Below are 27260 nucleotides of genomic sequence, written 5' to 3'. Positions count from 1 at the left end.
TATAGTGCCCCACATAGTAGCCAATCCCCCATATAGTGCCCCACATAGTAGCCAATCCCCATATAGTGCCCACATAGTAGCCAATCCCCCATAGAGTGCCCCACATAGTAGCCAGTCCCCATATAGTGCCCACATAGTAGCCAATCCCCATATAGTGCCCACATAGTAGCCAATCCACATATAGTGCCCCACATAGTAGCCGATGCCCCCATATAGTGCCCACATAGTAGCCAATCCCCATATAGTGCCCCACATAGTAGCCAATCCCCCCATATAGTGCCCCACATAGTAGCCAATGCCCCCATATAGTGCCCCACATAGTAGCCAATTCCCCATATAGTGCCCACATATTATCCAATCCCCATATATGCCCCACATAGTAGCCAATCCCCCATATAGTGCCCACATAGTAGCCAATGCCCCATATAGTGCCCACATAGTAGCCAATCCCCCATAGAGTGCCCCACATAGTAGCCAGTGCCCCACATAGTAGCCAATCCCCATATAGTGCCCACATAGTAGCCCATGCCCCATATAGTGCCCACATAGTAGCCAATCCCCCATAGAGTGCCCCACATAGTAGCCAATCCCCCATAGAGTGCCCCACATAGTAGCCAATCCCCATATAGTGCCCACATAGTAGCCAATGCCCCCATATATGCCCCACATAGTAGCCAATACCCCATATATGCCCCACATAGTAGCCAATGCCCCCATATAGTGCCCCACATAGTAGCCAATGCCCCATATATGCACCACATAGTAGCCAATGCCCCATATATGCACCACATAGTAGCCAATGCCCCCATATAGTGCCCACATAGTATCCAATGCCCCATATAGTGCCCCACATAGTAGCCAATGTCCCCATATAGTGCCCCACATAGCCAATGTCCCCATATAGTGCCCCACATAGCCAATCCCCCCATATAGTGCCCCACATAGTAGCCTATGCCCCCATATAGTGCCCCACATAGTAGCCAATCGCAATATAGTGCCCCCCATAGTAGCCAATGCCCCCATATAGTGCCCCCCATAGTAGCCAATGCCCCCCATATAGTGCCCCCCATAGTAGCCAATGCCCCCCATATAGTGCCCCACATAGTAGCCAACCCCCCATTAGTGTGGCCCCAGCGAAAAAAACAATAAACCAGTAACTCACCTGTCCTCCGGTCCCAGCAGCTCCTCTCCCGGCAGAGCGTGCACTCCCGTCATCCTCCGGGGCGGGCAGCGGGGTACAGAGTCACTGATTGTACCGGAAGTGATTCATGATGGAGGCTGCAGGTCACTTCCGGCACAGTCAGTGTCTCTGTACCCCGCTGCCCGCCCCGGAGGATGATGGGAGTGGGCGCTCTGCCGGGAGAGGAGCTGCTGGGACCGGAGGACAGGTGAGTTACTGGTTTATTGTTTTTTTCGCTGGGGCCACATATAATGCGGGACACTGGGGGCCGTTCCGGGACCGCGGGACAGCACCCCGAAAACGGGACTGTCCCGCGGAATCCGGGACAGTTGGGAGGTATGCTTTGGGCCTGGCTCACCTCTCTGCCGAGGCCCCTCCCCCATGTCAGCAGTACAATTTGCCCTGGACTGCACCATTCTTAAAAATATTAATAACTCCCACCCATAGTAATAACTGAAATCACCCTGTTTTCCCAATTAAAAATGTGGTGAACTTGTGTACAGAATTGTTAATAATAAATTATAACATTTCTGCAAGGGGGATAGGTTTTGGGGCGATATGGCATTTTGTGTGTGTGTGTGTGTGTGTGTGTGTCAGCGGCGGGGGCAATCGGGCCCAAGTTGACCCCTTGCATCAGGGCCAATGAGACATTAGCTACGCCCCTGATAAATATGTATAGGTGAAAAATAAGGGAAACTTATGAGACTAGAAGTTTCTGGGTGCAGGCCGTTTTCCTTTCATCTCATTCGTTCATTTGATTTCACTGCTTGTCGTTGTACATGTTTGTTGACAATACATACAGGACAGTGGCCGGTTCACAGTCTTTTCTCACCACCAGTACATACATGCATGCATGCATGCAACTTGGCTGAGTGCGTATGTGCGCTAAATGGAGCCCCTAAAGTAAGCTGCCTCCAGATACCTCTGGCAGCGGCTAATCTACCACGAGAACAAGCTCAACTCTAACTGCTTGATTTCTCTCTGACACCTGCCATCACAGAGAGACAGGAGGCCCCCATAAACATTGGATGGTTGGAAGGTTTGGCCTACAATTCCTCACTCTTTGATGTGTCTTCTTGCACCAAGGCTGTCTGTTAGGCCACCCAATGACTTTGCGTGTCTAATGTTGCATATGCATCTATAACAAGGGTTTATTTTGTGGGTTATGTAAAACAAAAAACTAGTATGCTGCATCAGATGCAGTATTCCAGAGAAGGAGGCAATGCTTCGGTAACATGGTGCCATAGAGACACACGCAGCTCCTACAGGTCCACAGTAAGGGTATATTTATAGGCTGCAAATTCTGTAAAATAATAATTCTGTGCCAATATCCAAGTGTAACGTATGAACGTCTCCTCCAATGGGCAGTGTATACAGTGATATTCTTCCCACAAGTGATGAAATCACAGCCTCTCTCTGTTATGTACTCTTCTTCCCATTTCTACCACCTCCTCTTTGGCTCTGCCACCAGAGTAGTGATCCAACATGCACCGAAATATCAATACTACTATCGATATTCTGGGCAAAAAAAAACGGTTCAATATCAGGATTTACTGGTATCGATACTTTATGTTGAGCTTCATATTAGTGCAGCTTAACATAAAATATAGCACAGAGAATACGGCCGACGGCTATCTGAGCGCCAGCCATGTTCTCTGGGCCGCCCTTAGCCCTCTGGTGTCACCTCCTTAGCCCGCGCACTGTCCGCTCCCTGTCCGCTCCGCTTGTGCTGGCTACATGCTGCTGTCACACCTGTCAGATTAGATTTGTATTTTAACCCTTTTAAAACCAAGCCCCAAATGACGCAGTGGACCACGCAAATTTTCATTTTTGTGTTTTCGTTTTTTCCTCCTCCCCTTCTAAGAGCACTAGCACTTTCATTTTTCTTTCTACAGGGCCATGTGGGGGCTTGTTTTTTACAGGAATAGTTGTACTTTGTAATGGCGTCTTTCATTCTACCATAACATGTATGATGGAACCCCCAAAAATATTATTTATGAAGATATAAATTGGTGTAACCGTAAAAAAAAGAATGCAATGTGGTAACATTTGGGGGGTTCCTGTGTGTACGTAATGCACTATATGGTAAAAGTGAGATGATACCATTATACTATAGGTCAGTCCGAACACAACCACATGCAGGTTTACACATTTTCTAATGTTTTATATACATATATTTAATTTTTTTATTAAATACATTTTTTTTCCAATGAGCAGATCGCCGATCATACCGCACTTTGGAAGGTAAAAGACCTCCAGCGGTCCGATACAGTGATCAGGACCCCTGCAGTCACACTGCGGGAGTCCCAATCGGTAAGTGACAGGGGACGGCCACTGTCACACTTAAATGCTGCGATCACAGTTACTTCTAATCACTAAATTGGGGACTGGCTACTATATGGGACAATGATTACTAATGTGGGGACTGGCTACTATATGGGACAATGATTACTAAAGTGGGGACTGGCTACTATATGGGACAATGATTACTAAAGTGGGGACTGGCTACTATATGGGACAATGATTACTAAAGTGGAGACTGGCTATTACATGGGACAATGATTACTAATGGGGGGCCTGGCTACTATATGGGACAATGACTACTAATGTGGGGACTGGCTACTATATGGGACAATGATTACTAATGTGGCGACTGGCTACTATATGGGACAATAATCACTAATGTGGGGACTGGCTATCATATGGGAGAATAATCACTAATGTGGGGACTGGCTACTATATGGGACAATGATTACTAAAGTGGGGACTGGCTACTATATGGGACAATGATTACTAAAGTGGGGACTGGCTATTACATGGGACAATGATTACTAAAGTGGGGACTGGCTACTATATGGGACAATGATTACTAAAGTGGGGACTGGCTATTACATGGGACAATGATTACTAAAGTGGGGACTGGCTATTACATGGGACAATGATTACTAATGGGGGGCCTGGCTACTATATGGGACAATGACTACTAATGTGGGGACTGGCTATTACATTGGACAATGATTACTAATGTGGGGACTGGCTACTATATGGGACAATGACTACTAATGTGGGGACTGGCTACTATATGGGACAATGATTACTAATGTGGCGACTGGCCACTATATGGGACAATAATCACTAATGTGGGGACTGGCTATCATATGGGAGAATAATCACTAATGTGGGGACTGGCTACTATATGGGACAATGATTACTAAAGTGGGGACTGGCTACTATATGGGACAATGATTACTAAAGTGGGGACTGGCTATTACATGGGACAATGATTACTAATGGGGGGCCTGGCTACTATATGGGACAATAATCACTAATGTGGGGACTGGCTATCATATGGGAGAATAATCCCTAATGTGGGGACTGGCTATTACATGGGACAATAATCAGGAATGTGGGGACTGGCTACTGTGTGGGATAATGATCAATAATGTGGGACGATTATCACAAATTTTGAATTTAAAATTTAATTTAGTCTTAAATTTTAGTTTTATTCATTTACTTCCACATTGACCTGGAGCTGGAGTAAACTGAGAGGACAAGATGTGCTTTATCCCAGCAACCTTCTGTACGCAGATGACAGAATATAATAAGGACTGCAGGACATTATAGCACTAATAGCAGTGATCTCTGTGCAGGGGATTGCTGGGGGCAGATCACACTAGTTATACAAGCCAGCAGGACATTATAGAACTGCTAGTAGTGATGTCTATATGGATGACTGCTGAAGGGGGTGTCATGTCTTCCCCTCTGCTGCTCTTCTCCAGGTCTCTGCTCCCTGGATCTGACAGACTAGCTGACTGCAGGAGGGAATCTTCCTATATACAGCCAGCACTAGACACAGGGCTCACCTCCGGCTCAGTGCTTAGTGATGAATGTGACAGGAGCCCATGCTCTCAGCTCCCTGCACTATAGGTGGGTCGGGCTGACACAATGACAGGACAGCCTCGGTAATGGCAGAACACTGTGTCTGCTGATCTTCTGCCATTACAGCTACTGCTGTATATATACCCTAGCTGCACAGAGCATCAGCAGCTAGAGTATATACACGAGAACTAAGGGGGCAGATGTTGCACATACCTGGTCTTCCTGCTGAAGCAGCCGCTAACTCCCACCCCCTGCTGTTTCCTCTGTGTCTGTGCTGCCCTGCATAGGCTGATGGGGTCGGGCCCTGCTTTACTGATAGGTGGGACATAGTAATGCCCCCCCTCCCCCCCGCCTTGCACCCGGGGCAGCTGCCCCGCCTGCTCCTCCCTGGATACAGTGTGTATACACTATGGCTGCGATTCCATGCAATCTAATGTAATGGCGCAGTGGCAACTGTTGTTTTTGCAATCTGCAACAGCAGTTGTATAATTAAAAACACCCTGTGTGAACGCGGTCTTAAGAGTAGGAAGCAGAGTAATAATGGGTGTAAGTGTAACTGTCATCTCACATAACTTTGCAGGAATCAATTAGTATAAAGGATAAGAAACTAATTGGTTTTGTTAGGCAAAAAAGCCTCTTTCTGTACTCAAAAAGCCGTTTCCCAGACCCCCCTCCCCACACACACACAGAAAAGCTAAGTGGAGGGATGAGTGATTATAGATTATAAATGACAGTTACATTTTATCTAAGTCCAATGCAGGTACATATAGAATTCATCTCTGTGTGTACTGGCCACACCCACTGCTTGTGATGTCATCATGTCACGTATGAGGATGATGTCACAATAGAACCTGGTTGTGGCAATAAAACCAAGCTGCACCCTGACAGCAGTTAGTCTAGGCTAGCATTTCTCGGATTAGGAGTTTTCTTCGGATTGTCTCACGATGAAGAGGAACCGTTTTAGACAAGCTTTGCAGGTTAATGTGGCCCCACCACCAAACCCTGCCCCATCCCACCCCGTCCACCACCACACCCTGTGTTTCTCCCACATAACACAGGGTCTATTATAAGGCTAGGGCTTATATTGGGGGTAGCTGTCATTATCCACACAGTATGCCCCTACACTGTAGCCCCACTCTACACGGTAGCCGCCATACTGTATGTACCACTGCTGTTAGGCTTCTATAATAAAAGTTTATTTTTACGGTTTTATAGCATGTTTTATAGGAAACTAAATATTTCATTACAAAGTACAATGAGTGTTGCAAAACATAAGAGCTCCTATGGGTCTGTAGGTGGAAAACTACAAGTGCTATGGACCTCAAAACACAAGGAGGAAAAAACTGAAGTACAAAATTAAAATTGGCTGACATGAAAGGGTTAGGCTGCATTCCCACGTTCCGTGATCCGACGTGGAATGCATGTACCGGAGTCCCCCCGCGCCCGGACAGTATCTGTAATTAGATGCTGGGAGCAGGGGAGACTGTATTCATAAGCGCCGCGCTGTAGTAGCAGAACCGCGCGGCTGCAACATTACAGCGCGACGCTTATGAATACAGTCTTCCCCGCTCCCAGCATCTAATTACAGATGCTGTCCGGGCGCGGGGGGACTCCGGACATGCATTCCACGATCCATTAGGATCACGGAACGTGGGAATGCAGCCTTAAAGCCAAGCGCTACCATGCTGGGATGTTCCATCCGAATACCCCCCAGGGATGGGATCAGTTAGAAACACTAAATAAGGGCAAGACCTGGTGACAAATACAGCTGTGTACACGGTAGTGATGCACGATGCACCGAAATTCAGTCCTTCCCCTATTCCCCCTAAACCCCCCCCGGGAGCCGCCGCTGTCCACAGTTTTCTTCTTGTGCTTTACAGCTCCTAGCATACCTCCTTGTATACTAGTTGTAGTTATATTTGTATTTTAAAGCGAGACTGTACCCACAATCTGTCTCTCCCACACCACTTGGATCAGATAGCTGCTGTTAATCCAAGATCTGTCCTGGGGTCCATTCGGCAGGTGATGCAGTTATTGTCCTAAAAAACAACTTTTAAACTTGCAGCTATGTGGCAAACTAGTGTGGCCTAGAGTACCCATGCCTTTGCATTGCGACACCCTCCGTCCCTCCTCCCCACCCTCTTCATCATTAGGAATGACCCTAGAACATTTTCTCCTGTCTGAACATTGCACAGGTGTCTTAACGATCCAGCCCATGTGCCGTGCTGACATAGCTGATGAATAGGAGACAATCTGCCTGGAGCATTCCTAATGATGAAGAGGGCAGGGAGGATTGATGAAGAGGTGGTGCAAGTCTAATGCATACACAAAAAAGTTGTTTAGGACAATAACTGCATCACCTGACGAACGGACCCCAGGACAGATCTTGGATTAAAAGCAGCTATCTGAAGGTACAAGCGGTTGGGGGGGTGAGATTGTTGGTACAGAGTCCCTTTAAGCGCTTTTTTCAGGCTTTAAGTATCGAAATGGTATTAAGTATTGAAATAAAAATATGGTATCTGACTCTATCGCTCATTTGTCTCTTCCCCACAGTTCAGGAGGTTGCAGTCCTTAACTGCTCCTTTATCCTCCTCCTGTCATCACAACAGTACGGCTGTCACCATATCCCCAGATACTTTTCCTGGACACGCGTGGAATGAACAACCAGTCTGTAACAGATTAGCACCAGTCCATGAACTCTTCTCACATACCAGGAGTGACAGGAACCTGACTCGCAGTCAAAACACCATTCCAACGCTCAAACCCAATTACAGAAGGATTACAGTGCACCATGCATTGGAGTTGGATGAATACACCTTCACTATGCTGTGAAGTTCTCTACTTCACAGCGGTCTTCTGTCTCCTTTTGTTGGCTTCCTATGCGCTGCGAGATTACAACTTTAAGCATGCTGAGGCCCCCCATGAGTACAGCTTCTAACAATCCCAGGTTACATGCCCTAGTAGCTCATGTGCTGATACAAGAGTGCCTTATAAGAGATCCTTTCCGTATTATATTAGCTAATGGTGAGGTTATGTCATGTAGGATTTTAGCACTGAAAAAAACAATTGACAACCAAAGACACCCATACAAAAGAAATGTATTACTTACTGCCCAGGTCTTTGTGAGTCGGAAGATTGGAGCACTTTGTAACCCGGACACCACGGCCATTAACGCATGCAGGTTATTCAGCTCGTACAATTTCTATGGATAGAGGGGGAAAAAAACAGATAATCAAATTTGTCCTTTTTCGTTTTACAGTATATAGTTCAAACTGCAATTTTATCATGAGTTTTGGCAAATTTATTCTATTAGGAAAAATATTATATTATTTTGTGCAGAATTGCAGGCCCCAGAACCCTGGATTAAACTAGGTGTCTCCAAAACCCAACTGATCTCGGAGAGCACACTGCAAAAAATGATGCATTTACAAAGTTTCTGAAATTCTGCAGTTTTCTTGTCAAAGTTTTGACCCGATAAGAATGGTGTCTAACACTAAGGCTATCTTCACACACATCATTTGGCTGTTTTTTTGGCTAACAATTTATTGAACCCAATGAAAAAATACTGGTAATTCCCATTCACAAAACTTTTATGTCCATAAAGTTAAATTGTTATTGTCACTTCAAAGAAAATTTGTACATGTCAAACAGACACGTCTTGTTTGGTTGGGGTCTCAGCGCTAAGGGTTCTTTAAGAACAAGCCATTCCATGACCATGGGGACCGCAACCAGGCGCCAATCAACTAGATCGGCGGCTCGTTTCCGCTGCTTATATATATATATATATTCGGTAGATGGGCCGCATGAACAATCCCTGTATCACTCATGCAGTCCTGGAAACTGACAGCAGAGATATGTATGTACTGGGTTCTAGATCACTAGCAGCAGTCTATACATTCCAGCCACAGTGCTTGTGATCTAGTATCTGGATCAGCCTCCCCCAGCTGTCAATCATTCCAGAGGTGGCGGAGGCCTGAAGTTACAGCAGCATCTGGAGGACTAGATGCTTGATCACAAGCAGTGTGGCTGGTAAGTACACGATGCTGCTTGTGATCTGGAAACTGACATATCTGCAATGTGAGTGTCAAGTGTCTCAGCCCTCTACCACCCTAGATTGCCACTCAGACGTGCAGGAGACAAGCTCAATAGACTAAGGGTCCTATTACATGGGCTGACTAACGCCCGATCATTTTAGTAAACAAGAGCAAATCTGCCAGATCGGCCCTCATTTACTGGACTTATTAGACGGCCTGATAATCGGCCAGTAAGTGCTGCATGGACATCATTAGCGATGTCCATGGAGCCCTTGCCCAAACACCTGATACCTTACCTCTCCCTGCTCCCGGTGTTCTCTCCTGCGCTCTGCAGCTTCCCGGAGGCAGCAGCGTCTGCGCGACCTGTCAGCTGACAGAGACTGGGAGATTGAGGAGAGGTAAGGTATCAGGTGTTTGGGCAATCGTCAGCCGTGCACCGCTATTACACATAGCGATGCATGGTCAGCGCCCGATGATTATAGGTCCAAACCTAAGCCAACGATCAGCCAATGATCGTTGTCATTGGCTAATTGTTGTCTCTATTACACAGAGCAATAATTGGTCCAATTTGGACGATTATCGCTCCGTGTAATAGGGCCCTTACACTGAAGTCTGAGCTAGAAGTGAGCTGGTAGTTGAAGCACACAGCCGCTTCCTTCTCCCAGCTCTATCAGCACTAAGACCCTGAACGACATCAAAATTTCACATGCAATGTTTTTTTTCTTTTGTAACTTTTCGCACATTTTTAGAAATTTAAAAACAAACTAAAAACTGAAATATCCAAAATGACATTTCAAAAATGCAAAAACCGCTTAAAAAAAAAATAAACACCCCCAATTGTCAGCCACTTATTGCACGAAAAACTTTTTTTTTAAGGCTAAAATTACAGATTACACCTAAGCCTAAGAATGCAAAGCCAAAGCCTAAGAATGCAAAAATGAAGACATGTGACTGCAGTTGGTTGATGTTGGTGGTGATCAATACCTCATACAGGACTAAAGCTCTATAGTAAGAATGTATCTATTAAGTTATCATAAGGACTGGTGAAAACTGTATCCATTTCTACGCACTTAGACAGAAGTAATATTTATATGACTGATTTTTTTGCAATCTTTAAGTGTTGAAAGAAATACCTGCTATCACATCCATCAATGTCGAACTCCTGGATCTGGGAATCGCACTATAAAGCCTCTTTGCACATACCTCCAGGACTACACTGGGAGAGTTCATGGACTCACAGGGCGCCTGGAAGCATTTAATGGAGCCCGAGAGAGCTGCCAAATGAGGTGTCAGGACTAAATATTTATCCTTGGGTGTGAGCATTCTAAGTATGTGGTGCCCATGTCTTCTATTAAAATACTGGGACAGGCAAAAAAAAAAAATACTAAAAATAAAATTAAATAAATGCTGCGGACATCTCTCACCTTGGCCGTTTTTATATAATGGCTCAAAACTTCTGCCCGAATCTTTAGTGTTTGTGCGTGAAGAATCTCTCTCACAACCCAAAAGCTCACCTGCAAAAGAAAATACAGAATTATGGACTCTCATATACATAGAAGAAATGTAACAGGCTGTTATATGACTACGCTGGTGTTCAATGAGCCCTTTCAGCACAAGGTTTCTGAAAGTCGTCCAACTCATCTAGGAAGGAAACAGATGGGTACAGATCTAACTCAAGGCTGAAAATCCTTTCGCAGTATTACAGCTTTGTGTCAGGACAACTTGTCAGTCCTATTCAGAACAGAGGATATAAGTCACCGCCGAAAGGTTTTACATGGTTTTATATAAATAAAGCTCAATCAGGGTTTAATGGAAAGTTCAGCGACTCTTCGCGATGGTTTGTTTATACACTTCACGCTACTTCTGCGATCGCTGTGATCTGATCCGAGATCTATTTGCTGGGTGCGAGTTTAAACGATTGCTTATTTCCAAAGGAAATGAATCAGTCTTGGTCCTGTGATAACAGATATGAGAGTGATGACAAATGAACTCTCAAGTGCCATGTCCAGGTCTTGTTCTTGTACCATAAATTAGTGTAGAGCAGAAAGGCAGAACTGTTTGGGTTCGGCAATGTTCTCCAGACCCGAACACCTGAGGCTGTATCCATGTTTTCCAGGGGACCCTAGGGAGGCATCAAACTTTTGCAGATGCAGGGAGTCAAATGCCGAGCGTTCAGGGTCGGAGAACGTTGTTAAACCTGAACAATTCGACTTCTCCGCTCAACACTAAAGTGATGAGCCACAATTTTTATTCATGGTGTATGTAAATGATTTGGATACTGGGCTTGGCACTGAAGAAAGAGTCCTGACTGTCAATCAAGTTGTAACATAGAAAAGAGCGGGAGCAAGGAGGCGTTTACAGCCATGTTGCTTAGGAAAAGAACAAGCTAAAAAATACCAGATGGAAGCCATGACAGACAGTATGTGTGAGTTGTTAAGAGTCCCTTCTCGCTCCACAGCAAAAGCAGGTTGAAGTGCTCCATACCTGTACCCAACTGTTGTCAGATCCCAAACAGAACCTGGATATGTCTCTAAAGACAATATGGTTGCAGTGGCAATGGCGGCTGGCTGGCTATGGCAGGACAAGTAATTTGCACCCATTACACTAAATTTCCTTCTGCTAGGCATCTGGAAATGGTCCGAGCAGAAAGAGTGTGTATTCGATCAAATTATGGTGGCTCATTGGGGGTCTGTCTGTGTGGTCAGTGTGTGTTCCCTCATATACCCACTGCTCCCAACAACTCCTCACGGCTTGGTCAGAGAGGCCTAGATGGTGGGCAATTCATAGAAATCATAATTGTGCTTCTTTACGTCCAAACTATGATTAATTGCATCATAGAGACATGTCCAGCAGTCAAGAACCTCTCATGATAGGGTACACTACCTAAAAGTAGCTTCAGAGAGCCATTTTTTATAGGGCAGGGGGAAAACACTTTTACACTCTCTTGTGGCAAGACACGACAGTGTCTAACCAGAAGACATCTTAAATCATTTGCATACTTGTCTGATATATAATGGCATGCAGAGTTTCCTGGCAATATAGGGATTCTATGTAGGTGTATTATTATTTTTTGTCAATTACGGAATTTCTGCACTTTATCAGCTCCAAATGGTGGGATAGTAGCTAGAGACAAAACACAGTGTTATAAGGAGCATTTCCAGTTTGTTTTTTATACTCAACATATTTTTTTTACTTATTTTTATTTTTTATTTTGCAAGTCTCTAAATCTGAATTTCTTCAAGCCTCTCACTTTAGCTCAGAGGGCTCGGTAGTAGAATCAATAAAGGAATCCCAGACTGTGAGAAGGAATGACTGCATTCATTACTCCTCCTGACACAGATCCTCTTATACAGCCATATACCCGAACACTATTTTAATGTTTCTAACATCACAGGGCAAAAACGGTCTGGAGTTTTTCAGCCAAAATATTTCCAATCACCTTTTTTATGAAACATCTATGGAGTGGATATCTCAATCATACCACTGCGTAAAATGTAAGGGAGGTTAAAGTTAAATAATGAATGTTATTTCTAGAAGAAGGGGGGGGGGGGGGGACCTTGGAAACAGGAACGGTAATTTCCTGAGTGCAAGAAAAATCGGGCTGCTAAAAAAAATTCCTCCGGGCTGTTCTGTTTTATAGAGCGTTCCCCTCAGAAATAAAACTTTGTCTTCTAGTGTGACTTGTTAAATAGAAATTCTCTTAGGTGTCTGCAACACGGCCCGTCGTCAGCAATGAAAAGCCGTTCAAGTCCTCTATTAGAATAGTGCTAAAAGACCTCCATTACTTTTTACTCTCCTATCCTCCTATCTCACTGTAGAAGACAGTCAAGAGATTTCCTGCATTGCTGAAACAAGTGCATCACTCTAATAGGGTGCCATCTGTTGGTGCAGCAGGTTTAAGAAGTCAACTCCTCTGTCGCATGGTGCTGCTGGAGTGGGGCAAGGTCAAGTATACGGTCATTGCATTAAAGGAAAACTATCAGCAGGTTAGACAAACCAAACCTGCTGATATGCCCCTATTGAGCAAGTTTTTTATCTTCAGACTAGGTGCAGCTTCCATGCACTTTGTGCAAGTGGTTTGGTGCACTGGGGGTGGGATTAATACACTTGGCCGACCCACTCAGTTGATATTTATGGGGGGGGGGGGCTGGTCAGAGTAATCCCACCCCCAGTGCACCAAACCACCTTATTAGCATAGGGAATTACTAAAGACTGCACAGAAATTGCGCAGAGGATGAAAATAAGAAACCAACCTTCATCCTCAGCGCACAATAGGGGGCTATCAGCAGGTAATGGTGCATTTACACGGAACGATCGTTCGAATTTTTGCAATAACGATCGCATTTGAGCAATAATTGGCTTGTGTAAACCCAGTGAACGATCAAGTGACGAGCGAGAAATCGTTAAATTTGATCTTTAACATGTTCTCAAATAGTCGTTAGCTAAAAATTCGCAAATCGCTTCATGTAAACAGTCTTTCAAAGGTTCACCCTAAGTGTGAGATGGGCTTCAGCAATCTTAACAACGATCGCAATAACGATTCTTCCAACAATTAAACGATCGATTGGGTGAATTATCGTTTCGTGTAAACACAGCATTAGATTTGTTAATGTAGATTAGATTTTATGATAAGAGTTAAAAAGAAACCAATCATATAGAAAATGCTGTCAAATCTGCAGGCATCATATTAAAGAGTAGGAGGAGCGGAGCAGAATGATATATATTTTTGTGGGAACATTTTCATAACTTGTCATTTATTAATGTAAACCTTTGCTGACTTGTGGCTAAGCAGTCAGCTGGGTGGTCCAGTCCTGAGGCCGACCAAGAGATCAGGTTCTGAGGATATCCCATACAAAGAACACCTGGGATGATACCTGACACACTGAGTATAATTCTATCACCTGAGAAATACTAAGAAAATCCTCAAAACATGACCTGTTGGTGGTCCCTGAAGACTGTAACATTGCTGTACAGTGACAGACAGCTCTTTTTATGCACATTTACAGACAGTCAGCAGTCAGGGCCACCTTTATGGCACAGAATGAGCAGGGGTTTGCAATAAGTGTCAGGTTATCCTGGAACTTTTTTCAGTGAATTATGTATTGATCTTCTCCTCCTGCTCTATAACATGTTACCTACAGACGGGACATTTTTATGTGACAGCTTTCCTTAAAAAAAGTGAACATAGTCAGTAACTCACTTGGTTAAATCGTCTTGTGAAGGCCACAGCATTGGGTGCAGAACTGTACTTCTCTTTCTTATTCCACCCACAGCTTGATAATTCCTAAGTAGAAACAAATGGTAAAAACAATAAAGACCATAGTAAAGTAATATTATATGAAAAAACAAACGCTGAAATGTAGCTGTCTGTATGATGAAAACGCATTGCTGTCTCCTTCAGAGAGAATTCCATCAGAGAAATCTACAGTCCCTCTCTCACCTCTCCTGAATGAGCCTCCTGAATGACCATTCAGGAGAGGAGAAATATGAGCTGGAGACTGAGCCATCAGGCAGCTCCTCTCTGGATGGGACACAGCAGCCTGCACAGTTTGTGAAAACATTGAGGCTACAGAAAAGAAACTAAGCATCTTTTTTTTAATAAAGACCTAGTGGAATAGCATTTTTCACCATAAATTTCAGCACTGTCCTATACAATTCTTGTTTGGCTGCAGTTTTCCGTAAAACCCTTTGGGACTTGGGGTGCTGTCCAGTTTGCATGCAGATGTCTGGTTTACGTTGTGAAATTTCTAGGCTGAAGTCCTTAGTCTGTACACTTCAATCTGATGTGATGAGACTATCCCAGCCAGGAGATGCTGTGCAGCCCTGTTACCAGCCACCACTTCCTCAAAGACCTCAGAGGAAAAGGGCGGTTTGGAAAACAGTTGGTTCAGGTAGATTGTGAGCTGTAGAGCAGAAGCATAGCACGTTTGGCCTCTCTGTGCAAAATAGTTTTATGGTAAATTCACACAGGCGGATCCGCCGGAAGTCTCACGCACGAAATCTTCAGCTAATCCGCAATACACGTATTATTCTTATTATTATTAATACGTGTATTGCAGATTAGCTGCGGATTTCGTGCGTGAGACTCCCGGCATGTGAATTTACCCTTAGTGTTCTTGCTGATATAGATAGAGATGCTGTTGCTGTTGGAGACATGGCTGTTCAGGTGATTCCCAATGGGGATGTTGTTTTGGATGGGCCACTTAGGGCTGAAGTTAAGGTTAGTAAGGAAAGAAGGCATCTTCTTGTTGGTGACTCGATTGTTAGAGGTGTTGTTGTAGGACAGGAGGAGGATGTGTTTAGAGAGGTGAGATGTCTTCCAGGTGCTACTGTCAGCACGGATAGGTGACGGATTGTGAACATTGTGAAGGCTGCTAGTATAGATAGCAAGGTTGATCTGGTGGTTCATCTTGGAACCAATGACTTGTCCCAAGGAAATGTGGATTTGGTTAAAAAGGAATTCCAAACTTTTAGCCTGGAGCTGGGCAAGATAACGGATTCTGTGACATTTTCAGGAGGTTTTGCTGGTCTGTAGTCAGAACAACAAGGCATGTCGTATCTCAGAGTTTAATGCATGGTTAAAGGGAACCTGTCACCCCCCGTGCCGGGGTGACAGGCTCCCGACCCCCCGCTACCGCCCCCTATACTCACCTGATCCCGCCGGGTCCCGCTTCTGGATCCGGTCGGGTCACAGAGATCTCAGCCGCTGCAGCCCGGCGCGCGCGCTAAGAGATGAGTCCAACGCTCATAGAGAATGACGGAGAGTCCAGCGTTGGACCCAACTCTCAGCGCGCCGAGATCTCAGTGACCCGACCGGATCCAGAAGCGGAACCCGGCGGGATCAGGTGAGTATAGGGGGCTGTAGCGGGGGGTCGGGAGCCTGTCACCCCGGCAGGGGGGGTGACAGATTCCCTTTAAGGCAGTGGTGTAAGAAATGGCAAAATCTGTTAAGGAGGAGAATAAAACCTTCTTCAGATATATAAGTGACAGGAAGAAGAAAAATGGCTGCAGCATTACTAAAATAAGTAATGGGGAGAATACGTTTATTGATAGAGATAAGGCGGTCGCTATTTGAATAGTTACTTTTGCTCAGTGTTTTTAGAAGGAGGCCTTCACAATCATAGGATGGTTGGACACAGCATTGCCTCCAGCTATATGGGTTCAGCTCTTGTATTTTCAGAGGCTGAAGTTGCAGAGGAACTTGCCCGTTTAAAGCTGAATAAGGATTGGTCCAGATGGCGTCCATCCCAGGGTTCTTAAAGAACACAGATCAGTGATGGCTGCGTCCCTGACAGATCTGTATAACCAATCCCTGCTAACAGGAGATGTCCCGATGATTGGAGAACGGCCAACGTTATACCAATCCACAAGAAGGGGAGTAGAGAAGAGCCCAGTAACTACAGGCCAGTGAGCTTAACATCTGTAGTCGTGAAAATGATAGAAACTCTTCTAAAAAAGAAGATAATGGATCACCTAACAATCAACAATTTGATGGATCCAAACCAGCATGGCTTTACTGAGGGCCGATCATGTCAGACTAGTCTCATTGATTTCTTTGATTATGCCACAAAAGTGCTGGATGAAGGTGCTGCTGTAGATATTGCATCTGGACTTCAGCAAAGCTTTTGATACAGTTCCCCATAAAGAGCTGATAGAGAAGTTGGAGAAGATAAGACTTAATCCCTGGATAGTTCAGTGGATTTGTGGTTGGCTGAAGGATAGATATCAGAGGGTTGTTGTTAATGGTGTATATTCCGAGCAGAGACTGGTTACAAGTGGTGTGCCACAAGGGTCTGTTCTGGGTGCTATTCTTTTTAATATGTTTGTAAGTGACATAGGAGAAGGTTTGGTAGGTAAAGATTGTCTGTTTGCTGACGACACAAAAGTGTGCAATAGGGTTGATATTCCTGGAGGTGTCAGTAATATGGAAAATGATTTAGATTTGCTAGATAAGTGGTCCAAACAGTGGAAATTGAAGTTCAACGTTTCCAATCGTAAAATACTGCACTTGGGGAGGAGGAATCCTCTATCAGAGTATCACATCGGCAGTACTGTGTTGGAAAAGACTTCAGAAGAGAAGGATTTAGGGGTAGTGATTTCTGACAGCCTTAAAATGAGTCACCAGTGCAACCAGGCGGTGGGGAAAGCTAATCGTATGTTGGGGTGTATAGCTAGAGGTATAACCAGTAGGAAGAGGGAGATTGTGATCCCGCTGTATAGAGCACTGTTGAGGCCACATCTGGAATACTGTGTCCAGTTCTGGAGACCTCACCTAAAAAACATTGATAAAATAGAACGGGTCCAAAGACGGGCTACAAAAATGGTGGGTGTGAGTCATAAACCATATCAGGAAAGACTTAAGGATTTACATCTGTATAGTCTGGAGGAAAGAAGGGAAGGGGGGGGGGGCATAATTGAAAATTCGAAGATTGCTAAATGAATGTCCTGGAAGCAATGAGCGGCTTGTCAGACTGGTAAACGGCTCAGAAACCTCATGCAGTGTTTATCAGCCTCATGTGATAGGATTGCGAAAAGTCAGAGAATAAGCACTGGGTGACTTATTTACTAACAAAAGTAACCATGGAATAATGGAAACTCGGATTTAGAGAGGACACCTCAGGATTTATAGCCAAAGGGAAAATGTGGTATAGATTACAGTGTACAGTACACATTCATCCTTTCAGCTCCATTGGTGAGCCAACATTTTTTCAACCTAAATAATAAAATATACACTGCAGATGCCTCAATCCTTTACAGAGAGCGAGTCAAGGTAACCATCACAGTCAGCAGCTTAACTGGTTGGTGACTGGATGCAGAACCTTCCTGGAGGTCGTATTCCCAATCCCAAGAAATGATTCCCTTATTACACTATCAAAAAAAAGGACCATCCACCCTAAACATAGACCACACAAAGATACCCAATACTGGACCCCTGCATCACAGCCGTAACATATTACTTTACCTCCAGATCTGGGTAAAGAATGCCAACATCATCTCCCACCCTTACCGACATAGAATCTTTAGATAATGGACTCAATTGTTGCCATAAGTTGCAGCTTATCTCAATTTGCCCTATAACGTCTTCCAACACAAGTAACACATTAATTATCTAATCTTCAAATATAGAAAATGCAAGGGCACTCACCAATTTGTGCAGTAGTCTTTATGGTCTTCCTTTATAAAACATGATATAGCAGGTGGCGAGGACGCAAAGCACCTTCAAGACAGCTGTTTCGCGATATTCACTTCGTCAGTGACTGACAAAGCGAATATCGCGAAACAGCTGTCTTGAAGGTGCTTGGCGTCCTCGCAACCTGCTATATCATGTTTTATGAAGGAAGACAATAAAGACTACTGCACAAATTGGTGAGTGCCCTTGCATTTTCTATATTTGAAGATTGTATGTGGAAGTGCTTGACTGCCGTTCAGCAAGCGAGCACCACCGTGCATAGCACACAAGAGTGTACTACTCCACTCATTCTGATGTGGATCCAAGCCGCATGGAGAGAGTTGTAGTGCCGGTGTCTGTGACTTTGTAAATAGGACATTAATTATCTACCGGCTCCTAAACTTCTGCCTCTTTTCTAGTTTCTTTCTGAAGCTGTAAGATTTCTTGTGTAGGCTGTAATGCTTTCTAAGGACTTAAAATGGAGGCAATCTATAATAAAAAAAAGTTATTCCATGCATCGTTTTCATATAAAAACCCCTTCAAAGTGAATCTTTTCCCCCCTTCCTGCCTACTCAGCTGGCACCACCACTGGATATAATGTTGAATGAACTTTACAAGGTTCGTCAACGTTCTCCGAACCCAAAGCCTTTGAATCTGACTCCCGGGGGCTGCAGAACTTGTATTCAAATTCTTCAGTCGCCGACAGTTAAATGCCAAGCTTTCAGCAAGTTCAGCAGGTCCGCGCAACATTATTCAGAACATACCTGAAAAAACACCTTTATTTGGGCTGTGAACAGTATCCAATAGGCAGACCCTCTATTCTCTGGGCCCTAGCACTGTTATACCTTACTGTGTTGTATACCTGCCCCCTGCATAAACAATCAGTGACGACACAGTGAGGGCCAAGGGAATAATAGGCTCCGCCTCTTTGACATGATTCCCATAAAATGGTATGTTTTGAATGCTTTCACTTTATCCAGTGGTGTTACCAACTTGGAAAGCAATCAGGGGGTCACATATTAGCTTTACCAGGGTTATCGCCTATCCTGATAATAAGGGAGTCCATCTATCTCAGCAGATCCTATAGAGAATGAATAGCGCAGCTATGTGTGCGAGTGCTCTGCTGCTGCAGTCTAGAGACTCGGATCCCCATAATCAGACCCCCTGCAATCAGATAGTTATCCCCAATGCTGTAGATCGGGGATAACATGTGAATGAAATGAATAATACAAGTTATACCCCTAGCTATGGAGCCAGGATTTCCACTAGCTTTCCATACTGCTTGGCCTCACTGTTGACTCATGCTGAAACTGTCAGAAACAAAGTCCCCCTAAATCCACAAAGAACTGGTGATATGATACTCGAAGAGTATTCCTTCTTCCCAGGTGCATTATGTTACATTTGGAAACAATGAACTGCAGTTTCCATAGAAAGAAAGAGAAGACTGGTGTTTTTAGAGACTCTTGCATCTTTTTCCAATTACTTGACTGCAAACATTATAGCATTAAAGGAGGAATCCCATCTCAGCTTACCACCCTATCCTACACAGGTCACTGCTCTACCCATTCTCTATGGGGCCGCCAAACATTACAGAGTTAAGCGCTCGGAAATGTTTAGCGGATAATGGAGCAGTGACCTGCATAGGAGAGCAGGATAACAAGATGGGAAAACGCCTTTATATTCCACTGCTTGATATACATCCTCATCTTTTTTTGTTTGTTTTTTGCACCCAATCTTTTCCCTTTTTAGGCCAAGTCCACACAATGTATTTTTCTAATTAAACAGTCGTTGTTGCAGGTCACAGAACGGCCGCTGCTTTGCTATGAGTGAACATGGTCTTAATGTGTTTTCTGCAAGGTGTAACCATTTGCCTTTCCGCTGTGTGACCACCATTTACCTACATGTGCCAAAGTAAATAAATGACTTTGTTGGATGCATATTGGAGGGTTAATTTGGTATTTTAATTTCTCTATGCCTTCTTTGCTTTACTATGATCTACTAGTTTCTCCTGTGTGGACTGTGCCTGCTTTGTTCTATCTTATCTAGTGTCTAGTAAACCACATTCTAACTTGTCCATTGGACAATTTATTACTGTCATGTGTACTGCTAAATATTTTTAATGGGAACCAAAAGGGTTGATAGACTTGTCGAACTGTTTGAGTTTGACAACATTCTCTGAACCCTCTACATTTTCCTCCCAGCAGCCGGAGAAGTTGGATGCCGCCCTATAGCTGCCAGGAAAACATGGATACAGTTGCCAGCCAAATGCAGAGTGTTTGGGTTTAGAGACTGTTACCAAACCCAAACCCGACCCTCACCCCCACCTTCTTAGCACAAGCTGCAGCAGTAGTAAGAAGATGCACAGTAGGGGACATTGATAATGGGAGGACAGAGAGTACATAGGCCAACTGCAGAGGGGAAAGGAGGCATACAGTATGGGGACTACCTGCAGAGGGAAGATGTATACAGTATGGGGGAACAACTACAGAGGGGGGGAGGTATAGATTATGGAGGCCTAACTACAGGGGAACTTACAATATAGGAGCCTAACAGTGGAACATTTAGTATGGTGGCTAACTACCATATAGAGGGGGCTACAGTGTAGGGGCATACCATGTTTTCCCGAAAATAAGATCTACTCCAAAAAAAAAAAATAAGAATGTCTTATTTTCAGAGAAAAACAGTCATTTGGCATGTCTTATTCTTGTTCACTTCTTCGTAACTTGTTGCTTTTCCCTCTATATCTGATTTTCACTTGTTGCTCTCTTGTTCCTCTGTATTTGACATAATTACTTAAAGGGGTAGTGCGGCGGTAAAGAATTATTGACAGAATAACACACATTACAAAGTTATACAACTTTGTAATGTATGTTATGTCTGTGAATGGCCCCCTTCCCCGTGTCCCACCACCCCCACCCGTGAACACGGAAGTGTGGTGCGCTATACATACCTGTCACGTGCCGACTCGTCTCCGATCTTCAGTCTGCGATGTCGTTTTCGGACGGCCGGGCCGAATCCCTCCGAGCGTCCTGAGTGCCGGCCGCCCTCTTCAGCGTCATCAGATGCTCAGCCGCGATTGGCTGAGCACAGTTATGCTCAGCCAATCGCGGCTGAGCAGCCGATGACGCTGAAGAGGGCGGTCGGCACTCAGGACCCTCGGAGGGATTCAGCCGGGCCGTCCGAAAACGACATCGCAGACTGAAGATCGGAGACGAGTCGGCACGTGACAGGTATGTATAGCGCACCACACTTCCGGGTACACGGGTGGGGGTGGTGGGACACGGGGAAGGGGGCCATTCACAGACATAACATACATTACAAAGTTGTATAACTTTGTAATGTGTGTTATTCTGTCAATAATTCTTTACCGCCGCACTACCCCTTTAAGTACACTTTATCTATTGACGTGTGTAAACCCATTTATTTGCGCAATAATGGAATCAATCAGAAAATGCAGGATCTTTCCAGTCACTAGGAAGCACAAAAAACAAAGATAGCTAATGCGGCTGTAGGATAACAACAAGACAGAGAAGCATCAGGGAAGCCTGTTGTAATAGACGGATATGTATGTATTACCAGGGAGGCTTGGGGGGAGAGACTGTGTGTAAGTAATCCCAGTGAAGAAAGAGGACTGATAACACACATTCATGGAGTATAAGATTTCATCGTTCTTCAGCTGAGTCAGAAGGAGGATTAGTTGCAGCTTATGGAAGCCAAATGCTCAACACAAGGAGACTCATCCAAACACAGGAAAACCAAGATATTAGATGAAAAGAGCTGTGAAGAAGCTAAATGTACGTAAGGGGCACATGGCCACAAATATCTTTATAAATGCATTGTTCCAGACTTTATGAGCATCCACGGAAAAGACAGAAAACTAATACGATGTCAAACAGAGTTAAGCCCGTGGAAAAAAGTTAACATTTGTAGACATTAATTCTGTGAACTACTCACCTCTGGCTGAATGGCTTTAAAAACCGGCATATCCATTAGTGTTATCTGACCCTGCAAGAGAGAGAGCCCAGAGGATTAGGAGGAATGGAGAACCGCATTCAGCAGGTAAACAGGAGCCAATGAACTGAAGATGATGTATGGTTAACCTTATTAAACGCTATAGGACTGACTCTCATGTCAGGATCTCCCTCTGGACTCTGACCTGTTTATAGTGAGGTGCTGGGAATTTGCACAAAAATTAAGATTTGGCCGATAACCAGCTTACATGGTATGTACGACGTCAGGTCAAAAGCTATACACGGCACCCGAAAGATGTCACAATGAAAGTATTACCATCTTATAGTGCAAAATAAGCCGAGCAGATTGATAAATATTTTAGAGGGAAAAAGTATAACAGACAACTCATTCATTTAACACTCTGCTTATTCTGGGTTTAGGTGTTCAGTGGGCGATCCTACTCAAAGATTAACTGCTTCTCCTGTATGGATTGGTATACAGAGATAGCTCTTAAAGGGAAACTATGAACCTCCGGACAACCTGCACTGTACATACATGGAAAGGCTTCCCTCTCATCTCGGCAGAGCTGCTTATTGTGTGGGTATGTTCAGACTGAGCAAAACAGGTGGAATTCTGTGGTGGAGACCCCAGCCACGAAATACCCCCTGCCTCAGTGTCACAGTGTCTCTATGGGATGGTTCGCGCCTCCCCTACCACCCCTCTCCACTCAAAGAATTGACATGTCAATTCCTTGAGCGGAGAGCGACAGAAGCAGAGGTGTTAGAGCCATCCCATAGGTGGGAGGAAGGCGTGATTCCGCGGCGGGGAGCCTCTTTTGCTCAGTGCGAACGGGCCCTAATCCCCTGATTTGCTTTGCTGCTGCTGTTTCTTCCCTTTGGGCTCAGAACACATTGCAAAGCCAGTGCATCAGTAAGCCCTTCTCCATTACGTGTCATCTATGGTAATTTACTGTATGAATGACTTTTTCAACTTTATTAACTACGTAACTAGAAACAAAACTCCATTTAACAACTGGAAGTAGAGGTCCACACTTAAGTAAATAAGGATTTGTATGGAAATGTACACCAATTAAAGAGGAAAGAACAGTAAAGTACTTTGCATTTCCCCAAATTCATACGTAACATTAGTCAATATACTTGAAACCGGCAGCAAATACAGAATCTCTAAGTAGCATATCCATTGTAATAGAAGACTCCCTAAGTTTAAAAAAAAAAAAAGTATTATTAGTACACATGAATATAGTTGAACTACTTTGGCCCCCCTGGCAGGCTATTGTGTATACACCATTTTCAGGTCCAGAAAAGAGATGAGCAGAACGTTGCTGCTAGGATTACAGAACGATTTCTAGGACTCTGGAACTCCAGTGAACAGCCAAGTGGAGAACCCTTCCAAGGAGTGGCCGGACTGCTAGAAGTATACAAGTGACAACTTATCCAGAAATCTAACAAACCAACTCCATGTGCCTGTATAGTCACAGCTAATGTCCATGACACCACAGAAGGGGCCAGGCCAAAACAGACTCCAGGGAGACTAGCAGAGAGGAAATTACTGTGAGCCAAGAGTAACCTTAATGCTTGTACTAACATCTGGTGGCGTGCAGGTGTTTTAGTGAATAATTTTTTCTCAGGACAGACAAGTCAAACACAGGTTCCAAAGCGTCTGGGTGTAAAGCAAAAACAGCATTCTCTAGTAAGATCATCATGTACACAGACACATGATGAGACATGGATGCTATGCTTCATCAGAGTCCGGACAACACCGATGGCGTGCTAAAAGAGAAATGCATTGAATGGAAACTATCACCATACATAACATACTCCTATAGCTGTCAATCATTAAATGAGACTGCCCACTGGACTCCTAAACACTAGGGATAAGTTACAACTCGACCACGGATCTTTATTTCACAGTGAAGCAAGCATCTTACAGCATATTCTTCAGGAGTGACCATGAGGACATCAAAGACAACAGCGTCAAAGCTTTTCTTAAGGGCAGCAGAGTCTTTGTCACTCAGGGATTCTGAGCTGCTGCTTTTCTGTAAGGAAAAATGGGGAAAAACGTTGGTTAGATGAAGAGTTACTAGTTAAAGTATAAGCACTCTAGTTTTAGGAGGTAACTGTGATAATGTCATAATAGTGTCCCTCAAAAAAAAAAAAAAAAAAAGCTTATGCCTTACTTTCTGGAGCTCCACACATAAAAGCTACACAAAATCACAATTAAAAGGGGTAGTGCGGTGTTCAACATTTATTCACTAAATAACACACATTACAAAGTTATACAACTTTGTAACGTGTGTTATTTAAGTAAATGGCCCCCTTCCCAGTGTTCCCCCCACCCTGAAAGTGTGATGCCGTATACTCACCGAATCACTGTTGACCCCCGCCGCCATCTTGGGTCGAACACATCATCTTCAGGAGGCCGGCCGGACCGCTCTAGCCCTCCCACATGCGTGTCATCAGCTGCTCAGCCGCGATTGGCATGAGGGAGGGCTGGAGCCCTCCCTTATCATGAAGATGACGTGTTCGACCCAAGATGGCAGCCGGGGTCGACAGTGATTCAGTCAGTATACACTTCCGGGGTGGGGGGGGGGGGAACACTGTGATGGGGGCCATTCACTTTAACACACATTACAAAGTTGTATACAGCTAAACTCACAAACATTTCAGAACAAGCATTGGAAAATAAAGGTGCAGGTTTCTCCCTTTTGGCTTCTTCCAGGGGAGTGTCAGAAGAAGCCAAAAGGGCGAAACCTGTCAAAGCTGGTTTGATGCTGAGCCTGTTCGATTTTAGTTGAAAGTACTTGTCTTCATTTGTGAGTTTTAGAGATCTGGAGAGCCTTCATGGTATTATTAGGATGGAGTGGTTGCCAGCACGTCTTAAGGATAATGTGAAAAGAGTCATAGCTAAGACTGGGATTATGATAACTGCAAGCGGCGAACCCCCTGGTGGGGAGTTTAGTGGGTTTCTTGCTGAGCACCTCCTCACCTCTGAAGCATTCGCAGTGAGAGCTGTGTTGCTCAACTGGCCGTTCATTAGGTCCATTCTTCTGGCACCATTAGTGCTTGCTCCCTCTTCGAAGTGAGCACAAAACTTTGATCATCTCATCTCCATGGAAGTAGAAGTATCATTTTCATACTGCAATAAAGGGAATAAAGGAGATCAGCAATCATACATGTTAAATACACATTCAACAAACCCTGAGATTGGATTAGGAATGTAAAGGCTTCACACATCACCACCACCGCGCTGTAAGGGTTCAAAGTCATCCAAAGAACTGAACTCCATTCATCATGGTGACTAAATGCTTTGACTGCTAGGACAGAAAACCTATTCCCAACTCCAGTGGCCCCGGGGTAATTGCCTGGGGTCAAAGGTAACAAAATGAGTTTCTATATTTAACTTCTAACAACTAGTTTCATTGTTCAGCTGCTTCGGAGAGCAGAAACCACGTGTGTCAGGGGCAGCAGAGAAGCGGGCGGTCTCATCATTCCCCAAGAACAACAACATCAACAAAAGTAGATGGGCAGAGGCAAAAATACACAAAGAAATAGCACTGCTCTATGTAGGTCTGACACGTCTGGGTTATTTGCAACTAGTACATAGTAAGAAATTATACCAATTGTATAGTCAGCAAGTCGGTCATACTATAGCAGGTCATTGCACACTATAGTCTATACATCAGGCTGGGGAGTCACTGTTTCCTGCCTGGAAAGCCTGTCATCTAGGGCTGTATTAAAGACTTTTATACTTATACCATCAGCTGGGCAGGTAGTGGCAGTGTTAGACCTTACTTTATCACTTTGAATATATTTGTATATATTGAGATTTGGGAGAAGCACATGCCTTGGCGCTTCACCCCACGTGGTGCTTTATTTGTTTCCTTGCAAAACTAAACTACATACACTTACAATAGAACCCGACAAAAAGAAGTCCCAAAGTTAACTTTTAGCAGATATCAAGTACGTCTGACAGCTCATACTGGTCATAAGTATGTGCAGATGACTGTCCCAAATACGACACCATTTTTAATGTAGAAGGGACCATAGATGCTTAGTCAAGTAAAGTAAGCTAGAGAAACAGAGCCGGGGTATGTTGTACATCTACAGGTAAAATCTGCAGCCAATCCTTGAGATGTGAATTTAGTCTTCAGTGGTGCCAATGCACAAATCCCTTTATTATGTCCTGCACATAAAGCAACTATCTTAAGCTTACTATATTGTTAATATGGATTCTGACTGCAATACAAACCTTCAGTTCATCCCGATTACAATCACTACCTTGTACCACGGCAATGAGAGAACAAATCCTGCAGCCATCTAGCACACACAGCGATATCTGAGCTTCCTGCGCCACCTAGTGGGGATAGTCGGTTTTTTCATGTATCAGGAATGTGAATGCTGGACGTGTGACACGATTGGGCAGATTTTACTCGTTGGGTCACACTGGTCCTTGCTGCCTCCTATGTATGAGAAGACGATAAGTGAGGAAAAGAGGGAAAGTACCAAAGAATTATGGACACTTAAGTTCCATGGCCAAGGTGGCTGTGTCACCCATCTTGAATTGGGTAATGTAAGTAAATGAGGTCATGTGGCATCTTGGCATGGATGGTTTTCTGGTCCCAGTAACAATCACTTAACCTGCTGCAATGCAATATTATGATGCGTTTACACGGAGCGATAATCGTACCGTGTAAACACAGCAAACGATTAAACTGCGAGCGAGAAATCGAAATTTTGATCTTTGAACATGTTCTTAAATCGTCGTTTGCTGAAAATTCACAGATCGCTTCGTGTAAACAGTCTTACACGGATTTAAACAATGTAAAAGATGGGCATAAGCGATCTTAATAGCAATCACTATTAACGATTTTTCTTACGAATTTTCAAACGATTTTTCTAACGATTTGGTACTGAAACATGTTCTTTTTTTTTCTAATCAGTTTAATTTTCTGTACATTATTATGGGTGCAGCCATATTGCTTGATCTTTCACTCCGCTGTGTTAACAGCATTTAGAGATACACTTTA

General features: G+C 44.2%; 1 protein-coding gene across 5 annotated transcripts in view; it reads right to left on the bottom strand.

Annotated features, from left to right (window-relative positions):
- Window positions 1-27260, bottom strand: part of RALGPS2 (Ral GEF with PH domain and SH3 binding motif 2) — a 133457-nt gene that overhangs the window by 67941 nt on the left and 38256 nt on the right. For all 5 annotated transcript variants that reach the window (XM_069981125.1, XM_069981121.1, XM_069981123.1 and 2 more), the window contains exons 2-7: window positions 25220-25369; window positions 24162-24269; window positions 22217-22267; window positions 14294-14377; window positions 10518-10607; window positions 8169-8261 (exon numbers count right to left, since the gene is read on the bottom strand). In XM_069981125.1, coding sequence (XP_069837226.1) covers window positions 8169-8261; window positions 10518-10607; window positions 14294-14377; window positions 22217-22267; window positions 24162-24269; window positions 25220-25276 — 483 coding nt within the window. In that variant the 5' untranslated portion in view covers window positions 25277-25369. The remainder of the gene's footprint in view (window positions 1-8168; window positions 8262-10517; window positions 10608-14293; window positions 14378-22216; window positions 22268-24161; window positions 24270-25219; window positions 25370-27260) is intronic.

This window comes from Dendropsophus ebraccatus, chromosome 8, assembly GCF_027789765.1.
Source record: "Dendropsophus ebraccatus isolate aDenEbr1 chromosome 8, aDenEbr1.pat, whole genome shotgun sequence".
Lineage (NCBI taxonomy): Eukaryota > Metazoa > Chordata > Amphibia > Anura > Hylidae > Dendropsophus > Dendropsophus ebraccatus.
Note: the sequence above shows the minus strand (reverse complement) of the source record. Positions and strands in the feature narration are given on the sequence as shown.